Source organism: Panthera leo, chromosome E1 (genome assembly GCF_018350215.1).
Source record: "Panthera leo isolate Ple1 chromosome E1, P.leo_Ple1_pat1.1, whole genome shotgun sequence".
Lineage (NCBI taxonomy): Eukaryota > Metazoa > Chordata > Mammalia > Carnivora > Felidae > Panthera > Panthera leo.
This window is the reverse complement of record NC_056692.1, coordinates 39115626-39138918: the sequence shown is the minus strand read 5'-3', so window position 1 is coordinate 39138918 and position 23293 is coordinate 39115626. Positions and strand designations below refer to the sequence as shown.

The following is a 23293-nucleotide window of genomic DNA, read 5'->3' as shown; positions in this document are numbered from 1 at the left end:
TCGGGAGAGTCAGGAAATTGGTGCTTTGACCAGGGCTCCAGCTGCAGGAAAGGCAGGACTGAGTTTCTGCAGATCTGGCTCCCTCCAAGGGACTCTGGGCATGCTTCCTTCTGGTAGGTCTCTCCAGATCAGACCTTCTAGAGAAGATCTCTGTTCTTTCTTGCCCTTTTCAAGACTCACCCTGTTCTTTCTGATGGTAATGGGGGGGGGGGGTGAGTTTATGGTAAGCTATTATTCCTTTGTATTTTTTTTTTTTATTTTTTTACGTTTTCCATTTTTACTGAGACATAATGGACATAACAAACACTGTATTAAGTTCAAGGTACACAGCACAATGACTTTGATTTACACATATTGTGAAATGATTGCCACAGTTTGTTAACATCTATCATCTCGTAGATACAAAAAGAAATGAAAAAAATTTTTTCTGGTGGTAAGACCTCTTAAGATTTACTCTCTTAAGAACTTTCTTTTTTTTTTTTTTTTTTTTTTAAAACGTTTATTTTTGAGACAGAGAGAGGCAGAGCATGAACAGGGGAGGGGCAGAGAGAGAGGGAGACACAGAATCTGAAACAGGCTCCAGGCTCTGAGCTGTCAGCACAGAGCCCGACGCGGGGCTCGAACTCACGGACTGTGAGATCATGACCTGAGCCGAAGTCGGACGCTTAACCGACCAAGCCACCCAGGCGCCCCTTAGGAACTTTCAACTATACTGCCCATCAGGGTTGCCTACCACATGTTTCCTACCACACTCCTGCTCAGTCTTTACTGCTCCTGAACTCTTCCCAACTTGTCTTCTGGTCTCATGTTTCAGCTGACGCCTCAGCCTGACAAAGATAAATGTGTTTTTATTAACATTTTTGAGATTTCAGCGAAGAGGGAAAATCCAGACTTTTAAATACTGTTTTCAGACATGCCTTTGGTATATTTTAATTTCTTCTGGATTTTGTACTCAGCCAATATCATCTATTCTGCATGTCCTATATAATATACCTGAGTAGACCGGTTAGTCTAACCTAGGCCTTTAAAAACTAATCTTGAAAAATCAGTATTTTCCCAGTTTGTTGTCAGAATTAGCACACGGACCACGTTTCACTTGAGAAAACTTGGTGGATCAGATCAGTAGATAGTATGTCACTCTTTACAAAGTCTAGCAGCCTACCTTCTTAATTGGAAAGCACAACTCTAACCAATTGATTCCGAAAAAGGAGTTCATCAAAAGGATACAAGGTGGGTCCGAGAATTGGTAAGAAACAGCAAGACCACGTTCAGGGCTTTGCAGACAGAGACAACTCAGCTAAGGTATATTCATATATATATATATATATATATATATATATATATATATATATATTCAGTGGTTGAACTGAATAACTACAAAAGTTTCTTGCAGATCCTGCTCCCTGCTCCTTCTTAGAAACCTTTGCTCATGGGCAGGACTTCCCCAAAAGCAGTACGCACATCCTCGGAGAATAAGACAGGGTGCAGAAAGTGTAGTATGAGGGCATCTTTTCCAGGCAAGGAGGGGGACAGCCAGGACCTGTCTTTCATGTATGTCAGGTCATGCCTAGCGTCAGTCTGGCATGATGGGAAAAGCCCCTTAGCTTGGAATCAAAGGTCAAGTCACTTTCTCTCTTGGAAGTCTCAGTTTCCTCAATCAGAAAACTGAAACATAGCGAACAGAGTAGCCCTGGAGGTTACAGGGATAAGATATAGGAATGTGCTTAGAAATATGCAAGCTCCATGCATATGCAGAGACTTATTACTTCCCATTAGTTGGCATGCTCTTTGGTCATTAGTTAACTGTGGTTTATCGGGCCTTCAAGTCCTAGCACTTGACTCAACACCTGGCTGAGTAGGGGCTCAGTAAATGGATGCCAGGTGAATGGATGGATGAACAAATGGACAAGCAGAGTCGTGAGGAACAGTCAACTCTAGGAAATGCTTTGCACACCATCTATTGACACATCACAACAGCAGAGAGAGACTCGTTCGCTCCAAAGATACAGCGAAAGCAAAAGATGTCTCACGTGCCAAACACAACTTACCCATCGCTCAGGTAACGAAGGCCAGAAACCTGATCCACAGGCTACGTGTTCCCTGCAAGAAGGCCAAGTTAAACAGTGTGGCTCTCCCTGTGTCCTGAACTCCCAAACTGAGAGATGTTGAGAAAATAAGCAACCTGTTCAAGGTCTGCTGGGCGACACTTCTGGCCTTGGCACTTGCTACTGATCACTCACCACTACCTTCCTTCCTTCCCCTGGGTCACTCCGACTCCTCTTTGATGGCACTTTTTTCATGGCCTTCCTGATTCCCTTCCTGTGTGCTCTAGTGGCTTCCTGGGCTTGCCCCACCCCTACTCCATTCGTTCCTACAACATTGTACTATATTTTGTCTTCCATTATTTTTAAAATATTCTGAAATATTTAAATATGTAAAGGTATAACGAATAATACAATCATATTCCTAGACACCTCTCCATTTGCAACCTCTTCCCTTCCTATATTGAGTTTAATGTATGCCTTGTCATGCACATTTTTGTACTTTTAGTGCTTATGGGTTAACTGCCTCTTTATTTTTCCATCTTCCCCACTATTATGGAATAAGTGTTTGTGTGTCTCCAAAACCCATATGTTGAAGCCCTAACCCCAAGGGTGACTGCATTTGAAGGTGGAGCCTCTAAGGCAGTAATTAAGGTTAAATAAGGTCGTAAGAGTGGGACCCTGATCCAATAGGATTAATGTCTTTATAAGAGATATCAGAGGCCTCACTTTCTCCCTCCTTCTCCCTCTCCCTCTCTTCCCGCCCCTTTGCACACACTGAGAAAAGGCTATGTGAGGACATAGTGAGAAGGTAGCCATCTGCAAGCTAGAAAGAGACGCTGACTCTCCTGGACCCTGATCTGGGACTTCCAGGCTCCAGAACTGTGCGGAAATAACTTTCTGTTGTTTAAACCACCCAATGTATGGTATTTTGTCAGCTTGAGCTGACTGCTACATCCACTGTGCCCCAAGTGGGCTAGGAAAGGCCAGGGACCACGGGTGTTCATCTCTGTAGACTCCACAGCCATGCCTGACACGTACATGCTTGTCAAATATTTGTAAAATGAATGAAAAGGAAGTCACTGCAGAACCAAAACAGATGTCCTAGGGCCTATTTCCCGGGACCAAAGTGTTCTCTGCTCTGCCACAATATAGGTCCCATTCAAGCTGCTGCTGAGACCACTATCTATAGTCAACTCCCAACAAAGTAAATTTAAGAGGAGAAAAGGGAATTCCCAAGAAAAAAGTGCAGGAAGTGCTGGCATCTTAAGAAAGTCGCTTTAGCGACCAATTAAATGTGTATCAGGCACCCGTTTATTAGGAATTCAGTGTTGAACAGCCTCCATTTCTGTAAGGCAATAGTCTTTATTTTTTTTTAGTTTTTTTATGTGTTTATTTTATTTATGAGAGAGAGAGAGACAGAGTGCGAGTGGGAGAGGGGCAGAGAGAGAGGGAGACACAGAATCTGAAGCAGGCTCCAGGCTCTGAGCTGTCAGCACAGAGCCTGATGTGGGACTCGAACTCACGGACCGTGAGATCATGATCTAAGTTGAAGTCAGACACTTAGCTGACTGAGCCATCCAGGTGCCCCGGCAATCAGTCTTTAAAAGACCAAAGACCTAGTGGTCCTAAGATGCCCTGGATATAAGCAAGCACTATGTGTCTGCTTCTGTTATGGACATGTCCTTTGTATGGACACTTTGGAGTATTCATGGCACTCCAAATGGAGAACATAAGCTGAAAGACCTCTCCTTCAGTTTATAAGACTAAGCACATCCGTGGCACAGTTTGAACATGATCGTGGCCACTCCCACGAGCCCCTAAGCATCAGTAAGGGGCTTTACTTCTGGAGTCTCTGCTTTGACTTCTAAGATTCTCCAGAGGGAAAGAGGCAACAGTCTCAAGAAGCTGGCTTCAAGTCTCTTGCTCAACGTGCATCACATGCTCCATAACAAGTGCGATGAGACAGAACCCTCCATGATGGAGGATATCACTGTGGGACCCATTATTGAACTACTATTGAATTATACCAAACTACATAAAAAATCTGTTGTTGTTGTTGTTGTTGTTGTTGTTGTTGTTTAAATCACAGCATTGTTTGAGACAATGCAAAGACGACCCAGAAAAGTACCCAGCACAATTTTGTTTTCAAGAAGCATAGAGTCTATTCCAGAATAGAAAATAGTTCCCGTGCCATGGCCGTATATACCAGTTTGGGTGTCACCAAACTAAAGTGCTATGGAAGTGCCGAGAAGAAAGGGCAGAGGAGGTGGGCCATCCTGAGTCTCCAAGGATGGGATGGGACTTGGAAAGTCATACTGAGTTCTTCCTACACTGCACCTCCCATAAAGAGTGTATTCACAGTAAATAGTCACTGACTGCATGCTAACACTCATGAGGGATTATGAGGGAAAGCTCATAATCAGTGTTGAAAATACTAGGGAATCCCCAACGTCTCACTCAGAGACCAGCTAAGAAACTGAAACTGAAGGCTCCCAGGCCACAACATGCCACATCCACGTAGCCAGAGCTGGAGGGGCTTGGCAGTACAGTGAGAGGAGGAAAAGGCTTTGAAGTGAGCACCACCACTTAGCATCAGGCAGAAGCTACTAAGGAGACCAGAATCAGTAGCAGCCCATTATCTCTCTACCCCCAAAAACGTGGCGTATCTGCCACAAAATTCTCTAGTCCTTCCCAGTGTACTTGCGGACTTTCCATGGTGGCCTATACCAGTGAGAGAACCAAGAAAATCCCTAAGGATAACAAGGAATAGCCTGAAAAGAGAGTCTGGAGCTTATGGAGAGTCTGGAGATTATGTCTAATCCCGTAACTTTTTAGATGGGCAGCCAAGAACCAGAGAGAGGAACTGACTTGAGCAAAGTCACATAGTAACTTATGGCAGAAGCAAGACTAGAACACAGATCTTCTGCCTCTGAATTTATTTTTTCTTAGAAGCATCTGGCACACGGAAAAGGGCTCCAGGAGGAAGCTTCCGGAATAATTCCAAACTGAAGTTGTCCTGACGTTCCTTACCAACACCCTGCCCAGATATAACCCCTGAGGATCCTCTCCACCTGGTTCAAGAGATTGCCCATATCCCTAAAAACAAATGGGTTCCAGATGCCAATGAGAGTAGCCAAAACCTTTGGGTTGGAGGAAAAGTTCAATGAGGTCTTCTCATGCTTCCATTTAGGGATTTGGAATAACAGGGAGTAGTTAAACAATAAGCAGGATGCCATAAAAAAAAAAAAAAGTCTTGCACTTCAGAGTCTCAGATGCCAAAGTTTAGGCATCTTCTAGGCAGCCCAGTCTCCTCACTTTGCACTTGAGAAAACTGAGGCCCAGAGAGGGGAGGCAATTTGCCCAAGGTCATACAGGGAGCTAAGCCCACTGCACTATACCCCAAAAGAATGTTCATATGTCTGGGGAGAAGAAATCCTATTCTATCTACTTGCCCATCTGCTCTGTGAAATCTTGGATTTTTTTCCCCCTTATTTTAGGTAAAGCATCATTTCATGCTTGGTTTTGGTTATAACTGTAGGGAACAGGGGTATAATCTAACCTTAACTTCTGTACCTTAAACTCTTTGGGGACAGGAATGACCTTGTATCAGTCAGGGTTGAAACAAGCAAGACCCATTCTAGATATTTAAAACAAAATCAATTTAATATGGGGGGCTAGTTATCCAGGTGATGGAAGAGCTGAGAAGTCAAACAAGGGATGGTGAGGCTGCCCAGAGATTAATAACAGTAGAAAGTTTCCAGCATCCCTGTGGCTGGAGGGACACAGGAAGAAAGTAGTATTACCAAAGCCCAGAAACTAGGGCAGGAGCTGCAGCCAAGGTGGGGGTACTCATCAGATGCCGGCACCACAGCAGCAGGGGCTGGCTGATGGACTGTAGGATCACAGACATGAAGCCACTGCTGGGGACACCACTGGAAGCAGAGAAGGAAACACCCTAGTGATGGAAAAAGCCATACCATGCAAACAACACCCACAAATGAGTTTGAAAGGCTATACTAATATCAGACGAAACAGACTTTAAGAAAAAAATGATTATAGAGACAAAGAAGAACATTTTGTAATGATATAGGGATCAATCCATCAAGAAGATATAACAAATACACATATATTCAGTTAAAAAACAGAGCCCCAAAACACATAAAGCAAACACTGACAGAATCAAAGGGAGAAATACTCAATTCAACAATCATGGTCGGAGATTTCAAAACCCTCCTTTCAATAACGGATTAAAAAACTAGGCAGTAGATCAATAAGGAAGCAGAAAACTTGACCAACTATAAATCAACTGAACCCAACAGATGTCCATAGACTGCTTCACTCAACAACAGCAGAGTACATATTCTTCTCGGGTGCACATGGAACATTCTCCAAATAGACCATATGTTAGGCTATAAAATGAATCTCAACAAATTTTAAAGAATTAAGATCAGGGTGCCTGGGTGGCTCAGTTGGCTAAGGTCTGACTCTTGATTTCAGCTCAGGTCATAATCTCATGGTTTGTGAGTTTGAGCCCTGTGTTGGGCTCTGTGCTGACAGTGTGGAGCCTGCTTGGTATTCTCTCTCTTCCTCTCTCTCTGCCTCTTCCCTGCTCTCTTGCTCTCTCTCAAAATAAATAAACATTAAAAAAAAACTACACATATAAAAATATTTAAAAAAAATAAAAGAACTAAGACCACGCAAATGATAGTCTCTGATCACAATCAGTAACAGAAGGAATGGGGCACCTGCGTGGCTCAGTCAGTTGAGCATCCAACTTCAGCTCAGGTCATGACATCATGGTTCATGAGTTCAAGCCCCACATTGGGCTCTGTGCTGACAGCTCAGAGCCTGGGGCCTGCTTTGGATTCTGTGTCTCCCTCTCTCTCTCTGCCCCTCCCCCACTCGTGCTCTGTCTCTCTCTCAAAAATAAATAAACATTAAATAATTTTTAAAAAAACAGTCAATAACAGAAGGAAAATTTCAGAATCCACAGATACGTGGAAATTAAATAACACACTTGTAAATAATCAGTGGACCAAAGAACTCACAAAGGAAATTAGAAAATGCTTCTAATGAAAATACAACATATCAAAACCTATGGGATGCAGCTAAGTCAGTGCTTGGAAATTTATAGCTATAAATGACTATATTGGGGAAAAAAAGAAGAAAGATTTCATATAAAGAACCTAGCTCTCACCTTGAAAAATCAGAGAAAGAAGACCAAACTAAAACTGAATCAAGTAGAAGGAAAGAAAGAATAAAGACAAGAATGTAACCAAATGAAATAGAGAATACAAAAAAGTAGGGAAAATCAATAAAACCAAAAACTGGTATACTGAAGAGATTTAAAAAATTGACAGATCTCTAATTAGACTTACCCTGATACCCAAACCACACAAAAACATCACAAGAAAATAAGACTACAGACCTTTATCCCTTATAAACATATATGCAAAAATCCTCAACAAAATGTTAACACCCCAATTCAGCAGCATATAACAAAGATTAGGGGCTCTTGGGTGGCTCAGTCAGTTAAGCATCCCACTCTTGATCCCAGTTCAAGTCAAGATCTCCCAGTTCATGAGATCAATCCCCACCGTGGGTTCTGTGCTGACATCGAGGAGCCTGCTTAGGATTTTCTCTCTCCCTCTCTCACTGCACTCCTGCTCTCTCCTTTCTCTCTTTCTCTCTCTCTCAAAATAAATAAGTAAACTTAACATTTTTTTTGAAAAAAAAAAAAAAAACATTATACACCATAACCCAATAATTTATCCCAGGTATCCAAGGCTGGTTCAACATACAAAAATCAACCTACATAATACACCATATTTAATAGAATAAAAGACAAAAAAAAAACAAAAACCAAGGTGGAAACAGAGAGAGCATTTAACAAACTCCAACAAATTGGGAATAGAGGAGAACATGATATATAGAAATTAACTCAAAATGGATCAGAGTTAAATGTCAGAGCTAGAAGTATAGACCTGTCGGAAGAAAACATAGGAACAAGTTAAATCTTGAACTTGAATTAGGCGGTGGTTTTTTAGATAGAATACCAAAAGCACAAGTGATGAAATAAAATAAATGAATTGGGACCTAAAATTAAAAAATTTTATGTTAGAGGTGAAAGACAGGGGCACCTGGGTGGCTTAGTCAGTTAAGTATCCAACTCTTGATTTGGGTTCATGTCATGATCTGATGGTTCATGGGTGTGATCCCTGTGTCAGCCACCACTCTGACATTGCAGAGCCTACTTGGGATTTTCTCTCTCTTCCTCTCTCTCTCTCTGCCCCTCCCCTGTCCCCCCCCCCCCACACACACACACACATACTCTCTTTTTTTCTCTCTCTCTCTCTCAAAATAGATAAATAAACTTAAAAAAAAAAAAAGAACATGAAAAGACAATCTACCACATTGGAAGAAAATATTTATGAGTCCTATGTCTGATAAAGGACTTATACCCAGAATAATGAAGAACTATTACAACTCACAATAAAAAAACAAATAACCCAATTCAAAACTGGGCAAATGATTTAAATAGGCATTTCTCCAAAGAAATATAGAAATGATCAACACCATTAGGGTAATGCAAATCAAAACCACAATGAGATACCATTTCATAACCACTAGATGACTAGAATTCAAAAGACAATAACAGGTGTTGCCAAGGATGTGTAACCTTCATATAGAACTTATGAGACTGTAACATCATGAGGCCACTTTGGGAAATAGTTTGACAGCTCCTCAAAATGTTAAACCTGGAATTGCCATATGACCTCACAATTTCACTCCTAGGTCTGTACCCAAGAGAAATAAGAGCATATGCCCTACACAAAAACTTGTAAATGAATGTTCATAGCAGCATTATTCATAAAAAACAAAAAGTAGAAACAACCCAAGTGTCCAACTGATGATGAATAAACACAATGTGGTATATCCATACGATGGAATATTATTGGGCCATAAGAAGCAATGAGGAAATGAGACATGCTATAACATGGATGAACCCGGAAAATATTATGCTAAGTGAAAGAAGCCAGATATAAAGGCCACATATTATATAATTCTATTTATGTGACATGCCCACAATAGACAGATGTATAGAGATAGAAAGATTGGCGGTTACCAGGGGCAGGGGGCAAAGGTAGAGGGGAGATGGGGAGTCATTGCTAATGAATAGGGGGAGGGTTGCAGGGGAAAGTGATATAAAATGTTCTAAAATTGATTGTGGTAAAGGTTGCACAACTCTGTGAATCTACAAAACCAAAAAGAGTGAATCTTAAATTTATATGTGGGTTATAGCTCAATAAAGGTGTCAGAAAAAAGGAAAGGAAGAGAAGAGAAAGAAGAAAGAAACATTCTGACCATGTCTCTCATTCATTCAATGCCTCCCATTGGCCAAACCTATCCAAGAAGCTGGGAGGCAAAATTGTTTGGGAAATGTAGTTCCCTGTGACACTGAGCAGGGCAGAGGAAGGATGGAGATAACCCCTCACTCACCTCTGATTCTCTGGCCCGTGAGATTCAGTCTGTAAACACGTGTCAAATCTATAACTGGCCCTTATTCTCCTGCCTTGGGCTGGGATCTGTCTGTTGGACTATACAGGGGGCTTTTTGAATATAAATAACCTGATGATTCATGATCCTATGACCAGTGAGTGGGCTATCACTGTCACCTTCTCATTCCCCTTGGTTCCAGAAAGCACTATAGGGTTGAGGCCGGATTGGAGGGAGGAGCGGGGGTAGGAGGGGCAGAGAAGAGGGTGGCTGCTCTCACAACTTAAAAGCACTTCCTCCCCAGACAGTGAGAGCTCAAGACCCGGCACAGCCTTCCTGTGTGGTTTCAGCCGCCCAGAGAGTGTCATGGACCTGGGTGAGTGAGCCTCCTATGTGAGAAAAAGCAGTACTGGGGTCACTCTGACATCCAGCCTGACTTGGTGGAATGGAGGTGGAGGAGGGGGATGGAAGGTATGGAGGAGCCTCCTGAGGAATCAGGTTCTGAATTTGGTGTCTGCTCCCAGAGAGTGCCACCCTGTTCTCCCAGGCATGGTGGATGCACCTGTCAGACCTGGGGAAGGGGGTAACCATCGGTACTAGGAAAGACAAGGCAGAGTGAGGTTGTGTCTTTCTAGAACAGTAGGGACGGGAGAAGGCTGCAGGGCTAGGGTTGGTGGTGATCTGGACGGCACCTGTTCTCATCTCAGCTTGGGGTGATGGGTGAGGCTCTCTAGGACCTGTTCCATCAGGGACAAAGTCTCCCCAGAGGGCTCTGGGCCCCTCCGCTTCCCGCCTTCCCTCTGATTTCCACCTTTATCACCTGCTAACCAGGGATCAGAAGCTCTGTTACCTCAGGGTTGCGAGGAGGAGTAAATAGGAGATGATGCCTTGTGCCAGTGGTATAGGCGGTGCAAATGCAAGCCGGCTGCCCACCTCTCTGGCTTTGCCGCCGCCTCTTGCAGGTTAAAGGCTGGGTGGGCTATGGGAGATGGGACCGCAATGGGGCATTCAGTTTGAAGTCAGAGCCCAGGCCTCCAGCACAGCCTCTGTGTCACTTCATTGCTTTTTCTGCCCTGGCAGATGAGTTTTCCCTTTAAAAAGCCTGTCCTCTGGTCTAACCTCAGTCTTAACTAGAGGGAACGAAGCTCTTGAGAGGGTTTTGAGGGGTACGTCCAGCTCCAGACACCCCATTTGTAAATCTCAGCTGTGAAGTCAGACCCGGCTGAGGCTACAAAGGCCAGGTTCCTGGATGGTTCATTCTCACCAGCAAGCGAAGCACCACGGCGGCCTCAAAGCCGCAAGAGGTTGGCTTTAAAAAGTGAAGGTTCACTGGTGCTGTCCTCATACTCCTCCCACCACACCACAGCTTCTTGCCTTTACTCTACCTCCCCCACACCTGCCCGGAACCCTGGGCGGACAGAGCGATCAGCTGTAAAGGGGTTAAAGTAGCCACCCACCCCACCACCTGGGGCTCCTGGGAAGGTGGGGTCTGATCTTTACCTCTCCATCACAGGTGCTTTGGGGGTGTGAGCAGAAAGTATCTGTGGAATGAATGAATGACATCAAGAACTCTGAGTTGATTTTAGTTTTTAAAAATCTCTTCCAACCTCCTCTCCTGCCACCAGCCTGCTCGCTAATCCCACTCCCCAGACCCCCACCACTTACCATAATCACAAAACGCAGGCATCACCCCCTAAGAAGCGGTCCCTGACTCTCTGTGTGACCTCTGTGAAGGAAACCAAGCAGGGTCCCAGTGGTGTGATGGGAAATGTTGGAAAACCTGCTCCCCCCCCCATCCCCCTAGGAGGAAAGGCTGTGATTGGTAGTTCTTGCCAATTTCCATTGTGTAAATTCTCCCGCCATGGTTAATTTCAAGCCTTAGACAATTTCAAGGGATGAAATGGCTGAGCACAGAGTCAGGGAAGGATGTACACAACTAGCTCCCTGGGCCTGTGAGAACCAGCTCTCTAGTCCACCACTGAGGGTCCCCCACCCCTCCCCAACCTAGGTTTGGGGAGCTAGTCTCACAGGCTTTGATGGGGGGAAGGAGGGCAACCTCTGGTTTAGGAGAAAGGGATGTTCTTGCCTGCCTCACTCAACTCAAGAGAGAGCCCCAACGGCCAAGCCTGAAATGCTGGTAAGAAGGGAAGCCACTGAGAGAAGCGTTGCTCAGAACGGACTCTGGACGGTTGGTTAAGGCGTGTGGGCCACAGAGGATCTGTTTTTCTCTCTTCATCTGCCCAGCAGGGAGCAAGAGGTGGGCGAGGAGACAGAGTTTCTGTTACACAAAATGAAAACACTGAAGCAGGACTGAACTGGTCTTTGATTCACGATTTGAATGAGCACCCCCCACTCCAAGCATCCTCCCCACCTTCGAGGGAGGAAACTTAAGACCTCAGAATTCTCCAAAGCAGAGAAGAAAAAAATGAGTCCATCAGAGACTTCTCTCTCATAGCTTGACCTGAAATGGTGGCAGAGGGGTATTGAAGGAACTCAGGGCCAACGCTTCCCGGCCTTTTGGGGCCTGGCCGGGTGGGGGTGGGGGTGGGGGTGGGAATGGTACAGCCTGAGGGGGCTGTTGGAGAAATCTCTCCTCTTGGTTTGGCACCTTCTTTCCATCGGCTATCACTGATGGGCGAATTGGGGCATGACAAGTCTCGTGGAGTGAGAGACACATATGTCAACAAGCCACTGAGACAGAGCGAGATACAAAGCTGATGGGGCGAGCGTGAGGCACTTGGGAAGCTCAAAGAAAAGAATAGTGAGCATGGGTCAGAGGGGCATTTCAGTTGGGTTTTGAAAGGTGGGTAAGCGTCACCAAACCAGACAAGGAGGAACAAGGGATGCGGGATATGGCAGGGATAACAAATCCAATTTTCATCAGAGGCCAATAAGTCAAATGCCCTTATGTCAGGGCAGATGTGGGGCCAGTTCTGCGATGTTAGGGGGATAGAAACAACAGAACTGGATGACCCGTAAGATATGGGAAAGTGAGGTTTCCCATCCTGCCCCATGGAGGTCCCTATACACAGTGGGTTCATCAGAAATGTAATGGGATGCAGTCGTGAGAGTTCCATTCTAATCTCAGATCAGTCTCTTAGAAGCTGTGTGGCCCCAGGCAAGTGGCTTAACCTCTCTGGGCCTCTATTTTTGGGAATATAGTATGAACATCGCAAGACATCGCTCACAGGATGTTACAAGGGAGACATACACAAAGACGAAAGGGAAGAACAAAAGAGGGGTTAGGAGTGTGGTTTCTGGAGATGGAAGGATTCAAAGCCCAACTCCACTACTAGCTGACCGTGTGACTCGGAAAATTACCAATCTCGCTGTGCTTCAGTTTCCTCAGTGCCAGATGGGGATACCAGGAATACCTATGTCAGGTCTTCTGTGAGGATGAAATTATCAGACCTGGGAAGGGTTTGGTGTGGACTGAGAGCTCAGTGGGATCTGAATGATATCACTGGATAAAACAGTTGATATCACAGTGACTGCAGGGTTCAACAGCCCTGCCTACTGCCTGAAGGGCACCCCCCCCCCCAGTTCTCCCACCTTCTCTCCAAATTTCCTTACTGCTTCCTTGCTTCTTCCCTCCCCTTCTCCACTGCCTCCTCTCCCTCCAGCCCTGCCCCCTGTAAAAAAAAAAAAAAAAAAAAAAAAAAAGTGTCAGCAGGTGAGGAATTCCAGAGAGGAAAAAGTCTGCAGGGGCTTTGCGGGGGGCAGCTGATGGGCAGCTATAATTCTCTGGGCAGCCTGGAGGGCCCGGAAAATGTGGAGATGGAAGTTCAGGATTTGGGGGAGTAACTGACCAGCAGTCTCCTCCTCCCAGACAGGGAGGCAGTTTCCCTTGCTGGGGGCTCAGGTTGGAGTTCTAGGGAATTTTCTTTCCATTATGATTATTACTAGAAACTCAAGAACTCAGAAAATACCCAACATGTAAGTCACCCACTTCTCAACCCCTGAGATTCCCAACGTCAGTGACCTCACCCAAGCTGGTGCTCAGGGTCCATTGCTTTATGACTTTGTGCCAGACAGAAGCAATCTGACTCATGGCCGTTGACCAGGCTCCTGTCCCACCACAGAGTTCCCCTAAATTCCCATTTGATAACCTTTCTTGAAAACGGCCTATTTTTGTTCTACAAATCCTTGCTCATCCGCCATTTCCAACACACCTGGAATGAGAAATCATCTACACACACACACACACACACACCCTGGTCCCGCCCCGTTTCTCTTCCCCTCCACCGGTGAGCAAAGGAATGGGACAGGGCCCAGGAGGAGAAGGGGTTGATGGAGTAAAATAGAGACACCTCTTGCTCCTTGTATCTCACCCGTTGTGACTTAATCAAACCTTTGAGGTTTCTCAGTTCTCACTGACAGTCAAAACGAGCTTTCTCTAGAGTAACGAAATATTTGTACGTGTTTAAAGAAACCTCGAGCGCTTCACGCCAAGATGAGTCAGTGGAGGCTGGGCTGTGCGCGTTGGACCCTGACGAGAGCGTGGCTGAAGTAAAGACGTGGGCTTGGGCAGGGCCCCTCCGGGTAATTCAGCGGATGGGAGAGGGGGGCTAGGATGTTGCATGACAATCTGTTCCCCACCAGGGAACAAGGGGGCAAGCTGGGGACAACCGGCTAGTGGGTGCCTACCCTCAGAAAGAGAAGACAGCCAGGAAGGCAGGTGCAGGCAGACCATGAGGGTCTTGACTGCCATACTAAGCTAAGGGGGCTTCCTCCTTAGGGGTGGATGGCGAGGTCCTCAGGATTTCGGAGGACAGCTGGTCGGGGTGGGCATCAGAGGTCAGCCTCAGAAAGACGTGTCTAAGCGGTAGTGTGCCGTATAACTTGCTTGACGTGAGAGAAATACCTATTTGCTTATGTGGCCTGATGCCCTTCCTCCTTCACTCAGGAACCCCCAAGCCCAGAATCCCCCGCGTTAGGCTCTCCATCAGAGCACACGGTGTGTGAATTGGGTGTCATGCAGAGAGGCTTCCAGCAGGTGGCGCTGTGGCCAAGGAAACAGACTCCGGTGCTCTCCCTCTTGGAAGCAGAATTCCTCGCTGCAGGAAGAGGGCCCCCAGCTTCCAGAAGGTGCTTGAAGCACAGTCCGAAGCATTTCCCTGTCCCTGCTGAGGCTGGAGGTGCGACCGGCCTGCAAGTCCTGCCTGGGCATGCATTGGTGGCACCCCAGTTATTGACTGTCCTGTGGGCCAGGCTCTGGCTGGGAACTGAGGGTCCTGTTATTATAGGGAGGGGGCTACAAAGGCAAGAAAGCACAATTCCTGCCCTCCGGGTGCTCCCAGAAGGTTAGGTGATCTGTACCTAAAGTACCCTGTGAACTGTCCTCCCTGCTCAGGCTCAGAGGAAGTAAGCTCCCGCTCCAGCCCCTCAGCTCCTCTACAAAGCCGAACTGAGCAGCCAACTGTCCATCTTCTGACTGCAGCACACCAGGCCTGTGCTCACCTAGGGTCTCGGCCTGCTGCTCAGACTCAAGGAGAGCCTCCTGGCTTCCAGAATGTACCCAGGGCACACTCTGGACAGGCCAGACCGGGTCCCTTCCCCACAGCTGAACACGTTCCCCTTTCCCACATCACACAAGGCCCCGGATTAGCAAGAAGTTAAAGAGAGAATGTATACACACACTTCAGTCAAGCCAAAAAAGTAGTTACTTCAGAGAAGTCTCCCATCATACCACACTGTCACAGGACAGTGTCCCCTCAGGCCATCCTGGTGCTCTCTCTCCCTTGGAAGAAGGGGAAGCAGGGCATTCATTCGTTCATTCATTCACCAACACACAATTCCCTGGTGCCTTCTTGATTTGGGGTCTGCGCTGGGTAAAAGGGAAGAGATCCCTGCTCTAAAAGCAGGCTGAGAGAACAGGCAAAGTAAACCACCAGTTGGCCTTGATGAATGTCACTTGAATGAGAGGCTATGGAGGCAGATGGGTCCCCAGAGCACTTTCCCATCTTTGAGATGCCAGGAAATAACCTCACTCCTCCACCCATCCCTGTGACATTACCCTATTTCCTCAGCTGGCCTCACCCAGAAGACACTCAGGGCTGTATTTGGGGCTGCCCACTCACCTGGGTGTAGGAAAAATGCTCCCCAGTGGCTACTGGCACCAGAACGGTGCAGGACACACACACACACACACACACACACACACACACACACACCCTGACCACCACCACCTCAGGGCTGTGCTACCCATATAACCTGGAATGGGAGGGGCCGCTCAGACCCAGGAGTCAAGGTCAATCAAAATTCAGCCTTGAGGGGTGGTATGGGCCAGAGTGGACTTTCCAACTCCAGAAGACACCCTGAAGAACCAAGAAGGGGGTGGGGAGCAGGGACTGCCCGCTGATCCCACTCCTTCCCAGGACCTCGGAGTAGAGAACGAGGAGGAGAGGGCGGCAAGGCTGGGCAGGCAGCCAGGTGCTTCAAGGCACAATCTGGTTCTGATGTTCCAGGCAAATGTGGTGCCTGGGGCTTGTGATGAAAGTTCCCAGCAGTGCCCCCACCCCTCCCAGAGGCTTTCTTTCATAACAAATCCCTGGCCCTGCCACGCAATAACTTTCTCACCTTGTCTCCTACAGGGAAACCAATGAAAAGCGTGCTGGTGGTGGCTCTCCTTGTCATTTTCCAGGTGAGATCTGTGGCCGAGAAAAGCTCTGTTCCCTCCTCCATACCCCCTCCCCAAGTCCCCCCCCCTTCCCATCCCTGGGGTCCTGGTGGAGGAGGTGGGCACTTGCTGGAAGAAAATAGACCCAGACACAAACCCACTCGTTATTCCTTAAGCTGATGGCCATCCCTCTCCATCTGCTAAGTGACCCTACAAAGCCACAGATGGTCTACGAATGTCCTTTACTCCATTTAAATGAAAACATGGGGTCAGGGAATAAGACACCACTGTCTCCCCCACCCCACTTCCACTGTCCCCATTCAGGATCCAGAAATGTGGGCTCCATCTGAGTTCGTGGGAAGGAACTGCACAAAGCAAAGGCTGTGAGGTGACTGGAGTCTATGCATATGTATGCATAGCCACACATGTAAAACTTCATATGTGAGCTGAGAGAACCCTTGGTCTGGTGGCCTGGTTACTATCCAGTTACCGCAAAGCTGTCTCCCTCCCCCAGTGTCCAGCCGAAGCCTCCCCTGGAGGCCCCAGTCCCTTCTGTGAAGTCAAGAGGCCCATTTGAGCCCCACTTAATGGGGAGGGAAGAAAGGATGAGGCCTGGGACACTGGGGGTGGGGGTTGGTGCACATACTTTATGGGGGCCTGAACTCTGCAGGAGCAAAGTCCCCCAGTTTACAACGTTCTGCTTCGCAATCCCAGAAACGGAGACAGGAAATCTGGCCCCGTGAAGTACCAGAGTTAGAAGAAACTGTAACTCATACAGTCTACTCTCTTCCATTTGTTCGGGCGGGAGCTCTCTTGGAGGGGGAGGGGGAGGGGGAGGGGGAGGCTGAGGCCAGAACTGGAGAGGCAGTCCTTCAGAATTTGGCGCTTCCCCGGGTCTGGAGGCCAGAGGGGCAGCTTTCCAAGAGCTCCGGCCAGAGGCAGGCCCCAACCTGGGCGCTGTTCCCAAAACCCCATCCCAGAGGCCCCCTGGAGCTTGGGCTGCAGCCCACAGCCTGGCCCCCCTCCTCATCACCACTCACTCCCCTCTTGCTTCCCATTTCCAGGACTCGGGAGGGGCTGTGTTGCTGCAAGTGGAGCCTGGAAGGTTGGGGAGGGGACAAAACAGCTGGGGCTCATTCTTCTCTTTCCTTGGGGGGAGGGGGGTGGCTCAGATGGGGCAGGATGTGGTGGGGCTGAAGGCTACAGAGGCATCAAGCCTGGTGGCCTGGAGCCAGGAGGTAATAAAGGGGAGAAAGAGAAGGCGGGACAGGGTGGTGGGGAGCATGCTTCATAGAGGCTGGGTGTACCCCCTTATGTCCAGGGACCCCGGACTTAAAATCCTGGGCCTTACCATGGGTGGCTGAGAGCAACCAGCCTCTTCCAGGACTCCCAGGCTGCCATCATGCCCACATGAGGGAAAGGGGGTTGTCACTGATATTTGCTCAAGATAGCAAAGCCCAAAGAAAAGGCTCCTGGACATTAGTTTGTCCTTGTTCTGTCCCCAAGCAGGACAGTGATAAATTCGGAATTCGGAAGTAAGAAAGACAGAGACAGGATGTGGGGAAGTCAGTAGACTGGGTTCCACTCTTGCTATGTAACTTTGAGCGAGGCTCTCCAAGAGCCTCCCTTTCCTCAGCTCTAAAGTCACTCCAGCTCCCCAGTTGTATGCAAACCCCATCCTGTTGAGCTGCCCAGAGCCCACTTCCCAGAGGAGGGACCGTGGGCTTCCTGAGGCGATCTTGCAGCCCCACTGCCAGGCTGCACAGGCTTAGCCATCGCTGTGCGCTGAGGCACGGGGCAGGCGGACGTGAGTCCTCCTTCATTGATAAAATCACAGCAGGCTGCCTGAACCCTCACCCTGCCCTGCAGACAGGCTAAAAAAAGCCCTGAGCAGCTGAGCCTGGCTGATTGGGATCTGCCGGAAGAGACTGCAAGGAAGAAAGAGACAGAGAGGTAGGGGAAGAGGGTAGCACAGAGGGAGAGGGAGACAGAACCACACTCTCTTCCTGAGGTGCAGGAAGGACTCCGTCACAGCTGAGGAGGCTATGGCCCAGTGGTGCATCAACCACTCCTGCCATAGCCGTGCAGTTGAGTGCACTTGGGCACACATTGTCTGAGCCCCTACCGCGTGCCGGGCACTGTGCCTTGGGCCCCAGGGATTCATAGAATTCTTCGCGTCCCTAACCGCCCAAAGTCACAGCAGCTCACCCCACACCAGGGTTTCAAGGCCTCTCAACCAAGCATTTGCTTTCCTCTCTTCTCGCTCTAGGCCCTCCTCAACCTTAACCCCAAGGTGGATTTTCTCTTAAAAGCTCAAGTATTTTGTAGGCTCCCTGGAAAAAATATTTCTAGCAGATTCTAAAGGAGGCTCAAGAAGAAAGGCACACATCCCAACTCTCCTGGAGTTTCCAGGCGCCAGAACCTAAGTTAGGCCCCTCGCCACAGCCACGTGAGGGAGATAGTACCCATGTCCATTCCACAGATGAGAAAACTGAGGCCCAGAGATAAAGTGTGTTTATCTGTCCCAAGGCTCATCTGACCCCAAAACCCACTTTCCAGTCCCCCATCAGGGCATGTAGTGACAAGTGTCTCAGAGATGGCAAGATCAGACCCTTGCTACCTATTAGAAATGCAGAATCTTGGGTTCCAGCCTATTAAATCAGGACATGCATTTTGACAAGATCCCCGGGTAATTCATATGTGTGTTAAAATTTGGGAAGCACTGGTTTCACACCAAAGAACCACCTGGAAAGTGGCCCAGATCCATAGAGCCCCGCCCTCTGAGATTATGGTTTGTCTCAAGTAGGGTTTGAGAATTTGCAGGTGATGCTGATGATGCCAGTGGTGGGGGCCACATGTTGAAACCACTGCCCTGGGGCAATCCCAGGGCAGCCAGATTCGCTGAGCTGAGCTGGAAACCACTTCACTAAGCTGGATCATGTTGCCCTATTCCCGTCCCCGCAGGTGTGCCTGTGCCAAGATGAGGTCACAGATGATTACATCGGAGAAAATACCACGGTGGACTACACGCTGTATGAGTCCGTATGCTTCAAGAAAGACGTGCGGAACTTTAAAGCCTGGTTCCTGCCAGTCATGTACTCCGTCATCTGTTTCATGGGTCTGCTGGGCAACGGGCTGGTTGTGCTGACCTACATCTATTTCAAGAGGCTCAAGACCATGACTGATACCTACCTGCTCAACCTGGCCATGGCAGACATCCTCTTCCTCCTGACCCTTCCCTTCTGGGCATACAGCGCGGCCAAGTCCTGGGCCTTCGGCGTCCACATTTGCAAGATCATCTTTGGCATCTACAAGATAAGCTTCTTCAGCGGCATGTTGCTGCTTCTTTGTATCAGCATCGACCGCTACGTGGCCATTGTCCAGGCCGTGTCGGCCCACCGACACCGTGCCCGCGTCCTTTTCATCAGCAAGCTCTCCTGTGTGGGCATCTGGATGCTGGCCATGGTGCTGTCCACCCCAGAGCTGATGTACAGCGGCCTCCAGAAGAGCAGCAGCGAACAAGCACTGCGGTGCTCCCTCATCACTGAGCACGTGGAAGCCCTGATCACCATCCAGGTGGCCCAGATGGTGGTGGGCTTTCTGATCCCCCTGGGGGCCATGAGCTTCTGCTACCTCGTCATCATCCGCACCCTGCTCCAGGCACGCAACTTCGAGCGCAACAAAGCCATCAAGGTCATCATCGCTGTGGTCGTGGTCTTTATAGCCTTCCAGCTGCCCTACAATGGGGTGGTCCTGGCCCAGACGGTGGCCAACTTCAATATCACCGGCAGCGGCAGCTGTGAGCTCAGCAAGCAGCTCGACATCGCCTACGACATCACCTACAGCCTGGCCTGTGTCCGCTGCTGCGTCAACCCTTTCTTATACGCTTTCATTGGCGTCAAGTTCAGAAGCGATCTCTTCAAACTCTTCAAGGACTTGGGCTGCCTGAGCCAGGAGCGGCTCCGTCAGTGGTCTTCCTGCCGCCACACCCGGCGCTCCTCCATGAGTGTGGAGGCTGAGACCACCACCACCTTCTCCCCGTAGGAGGCTCCTCTGCCAGGACTAGATGGACCTCCCCCAGGGCCCCTGGGCTGGGGATAGGGAGCAGATGACTTGGGCTCCAAAAACTGCAGAGGGAAAAGCAGTCCTGGCTATTAAGTTTTATCTCGTGGGGAAAGCCTGTGCCGCAGCCCGGGCTTCACCCCGGCCCTAGCTACCTCCACCAAGGTTGCAAAGAGTTGTGGCCGATGAGCCACACCAAGTCCTGCAACACTCCCAAACCGAGGCTGTTGTCTCCCAAACCAAAAACCCAAAGTGGAAGTCGGAATACGGTCCACACTCTTGGGGTAAACAAGTAGTTGGTGACAGGTAGGCTGGCGGAGGGGGCCCGGCGGGTCCTCTGAAGGAAACTCCTTCTGACCTAGAATGACATCCTCCCTGAGATTCAAGGGCTGAGACAAGGTCTTCCAGAAAACAAGGCTTTGTCTCCAAGACCAGAGATGGTGGGGAGGCTTGGCATGGCAGCGAGAAGAGGATGCCAGTGGGCCCAACTCCGACTTTCTGCCTTCATCGCTTTTTCCACTGTCATCTGAGCCAGCAAGAAATGGCAGCCTCTAGGCCTCCCCCAAAGCACACTTGCCCCTCGCCTGCCACCTCTCATCAGGCTGCTGCCCTCCCAGGCTCTCCTCGGGGAGGGGTGTGGTGTTTCTTGCAGGTCAGGCCAGCCGCTTCTGCCTGGCCAAAGCCATGCTCCCAGCCAGGACTCTGGGGCAAGGATGACGTGTGGCCAGCCCTTCTCGGGTCTCAGCTCTGCTCAGATGGAGGAGAGGGCAGGGAGAGGGGTTAGGGGCCACGGGGTGGTGACAGTGCTGGCTGCCAAAGACCAATGAGCTGCTTTTTGTTCTTAGTCGTGGGGACAAAAAACTCTCATCCTGTCCAGCACAGTTTACTCACATACAAATACAAGTTTTCCCTTGAGGAAACAACAGCTTTAAAAGAAGGGAACATTTTTTGATAAATGACAAATGGGCATGTTCCTGTTTTGCAAACTCTCACTTCCCACCTGACCACCCCCACTCCTCTCTTTGCCCCGGTCTTCATTGCTCAGAGATGCTCGGAGCCACGAGGTCTGCCGAGCTATGTCCTGAGCCCATCCAATGACACAGCCCCAAGAGACTAAAAGAAGCAGGGGGAGGGGAGGCACAAGGTGCCTGTCTTGCAAATGCCCTTCCAGAGCTCATGGGAGAGGACCTAAGCCTGCACCATCAGCAGTGATCTAGAGACACGAGTGTGAGCTGACCTTTGGAAAGAACCAAGTTGTCCCTGTAACCTCAATGGCTGGGAGCTCTCCCTGACCTTTAGGAACATTGACACACTGATCTGCTCATCTGTCCCGACTCAGCCTGGAACCAAAGCCCCTGACCCTTTGTCAGTCCCTTCAAGTTCCCCAAAATGGTGTTTCCAGGGAGGGCCTCCCCCTGGGCACAGAGACCACAGCATGCTGGATTAAGGGGGCTTGGGATGAGACCCATGTGATAGGCTTACCCTTTGCTGGCTGCTTGAAAGCCAGGTTCACCCACGTCCCTCCCTACTGACCATTGTTGCAGCAATAGCCAATGTATGGTTACCCACCACGGAGGGGCAAGAATCAAGAAACAGCCACTGCCCTCCACATATATCCATGTCCCTGGGTGCCCTGATGCCCAGAACCTGACCCCTCCAAGCCAGAGCGGAAGTTAGCCCAAGCTGTGACGTATGAGGAGGGATCTAAAGGGCCCTGAGCACCAATACTTGAGGGCCTGATGCGGGGAAGGGGGTGACATTTATACAAAGGTGATTCCATCAACTTTACAAAGTGAAAAAAAGCCTGTCTGGTAATGAAGCCCATTGTCCAATTTCACAAGCACATTACATTACCCTCCGCCGTGGGATGCCCTGGGCACTGTTTGTCAGCCGGCCTCCACACCGGGAACCGGCGCCCTGGGAAAAAGGAACCCGGCAAGGACGCAGTCAGCGTGGGGCAGTGCTTGCCGCAGCAGCATTAAATATTAAATGGTGCAGCTGCAAATGTGTGTGCACGAGTGTGGGGAGAAAGGGGGAGCCCCAGAGTGCCTGTGGGACCCCAAAAGGAGCGTGGAGCCCACTGGTGTGCACATCCTAACGAGGGTACAGGCAGGAAACCCAGCCTCAGTTCCTGAAGGGAGAAATGTAAAGGAACGGTCGTGAACAGGAAGCCAGTCCAACCGCACAAACATGCCACCTCAGCTTCAAATACATTTTTCTAAAATAACTGGACATCTCCAAGTATTTACAAAACCCCAGCAAAGTTAATTCCCCAAACTGCTCTATCTCAGCTCATTGCTGGCCTGGCCCCTGTTTCCTTGCCCAGCACCCTCATGTGCCTTCAATGAACTTTGGGGGACCCCTAGGAAGAAAGAATAGACTCACTGGGGAGCACTCCCCCAAGGGCTTCTCTCTCTCTCTCTCTCATCTGCTTCATACAACCGCGCCGTCTTCCTAGGTTCATGGCCCCCACAGCCCCTCCCCGTCTCCCACAGCTTCCCCCTTCTTTCCAGCTCCAGCACCTTGCCCCCCAGCTTCCCTGGCTGCAAACCCAGGCCACAAATCTGCCCTTCCAGCCAGAAGCACCACACCTCTACATGGTTTCACGGAGCTGCAAGGGGCCTCAAAGATCCCCAAAATGGTGTTTCCAGGGAGGGCCTCCAGCTGGCCCAAGCCCCAATCACTCTCTAGATGGGGAAACTGAGGCTCAGAGAGAGGAACTGACTTGCTTAAATAGACACTGCAATGTACGGATACTGGATAAACTTGCTTTGGGCGCCTGAGGATCTGGCAGGATTGTGGAGGCGGATGGGGGAGAGCCGAGGCTCTGGAGACTGGCTGACTGTGAACCTCAACTCTATTGCCTCCCAGCTGTGTGACCTCCAACTGTTGCTCAACTGCTCTGAATCTCAGATTTCTCAACTGCAAAGTGGAGAGGATTTGGCAAACATTTAGCACGGTGCCTGGAATGCTGCATGTGGCGGTGAGGAACCCAGCCTCTGCGGCCAGACTGCCTGGCTTGAATCTCAGCTGCGCTACTGGTCTTAGTCTCTCCATGCCTCGGTTTCCT

General features: G+C 49.1%; 1 protein-coding gene across 1 annotated transcript; it reads left to right on the top strand.

Moving 5' to 3' along the window:
* Positions 1-9825: 9825 nt before the first annotated feature.
* CCR7 (C-C motif chemokine receptor 7) lies at positions 9826-22587 on the top strand. Its single transcript, XM_042915692.1, has 3 exons — positions 9826-9918; positions 16136-16185; positions 19126-22587. The coding sequence occupies exons 1-3, from the start codon at positions 9909-9911 to the stop codon at positions 20203-20205; spliced, it is 1140 nt and encodes a 379-aa protein (XP_042771626.1). The 5' UTR covers positions 9826-9908; the 3' UTR covers positions 20206-22587.
* Positions 22588-23293: the final 706 nt, after the last annotated feature.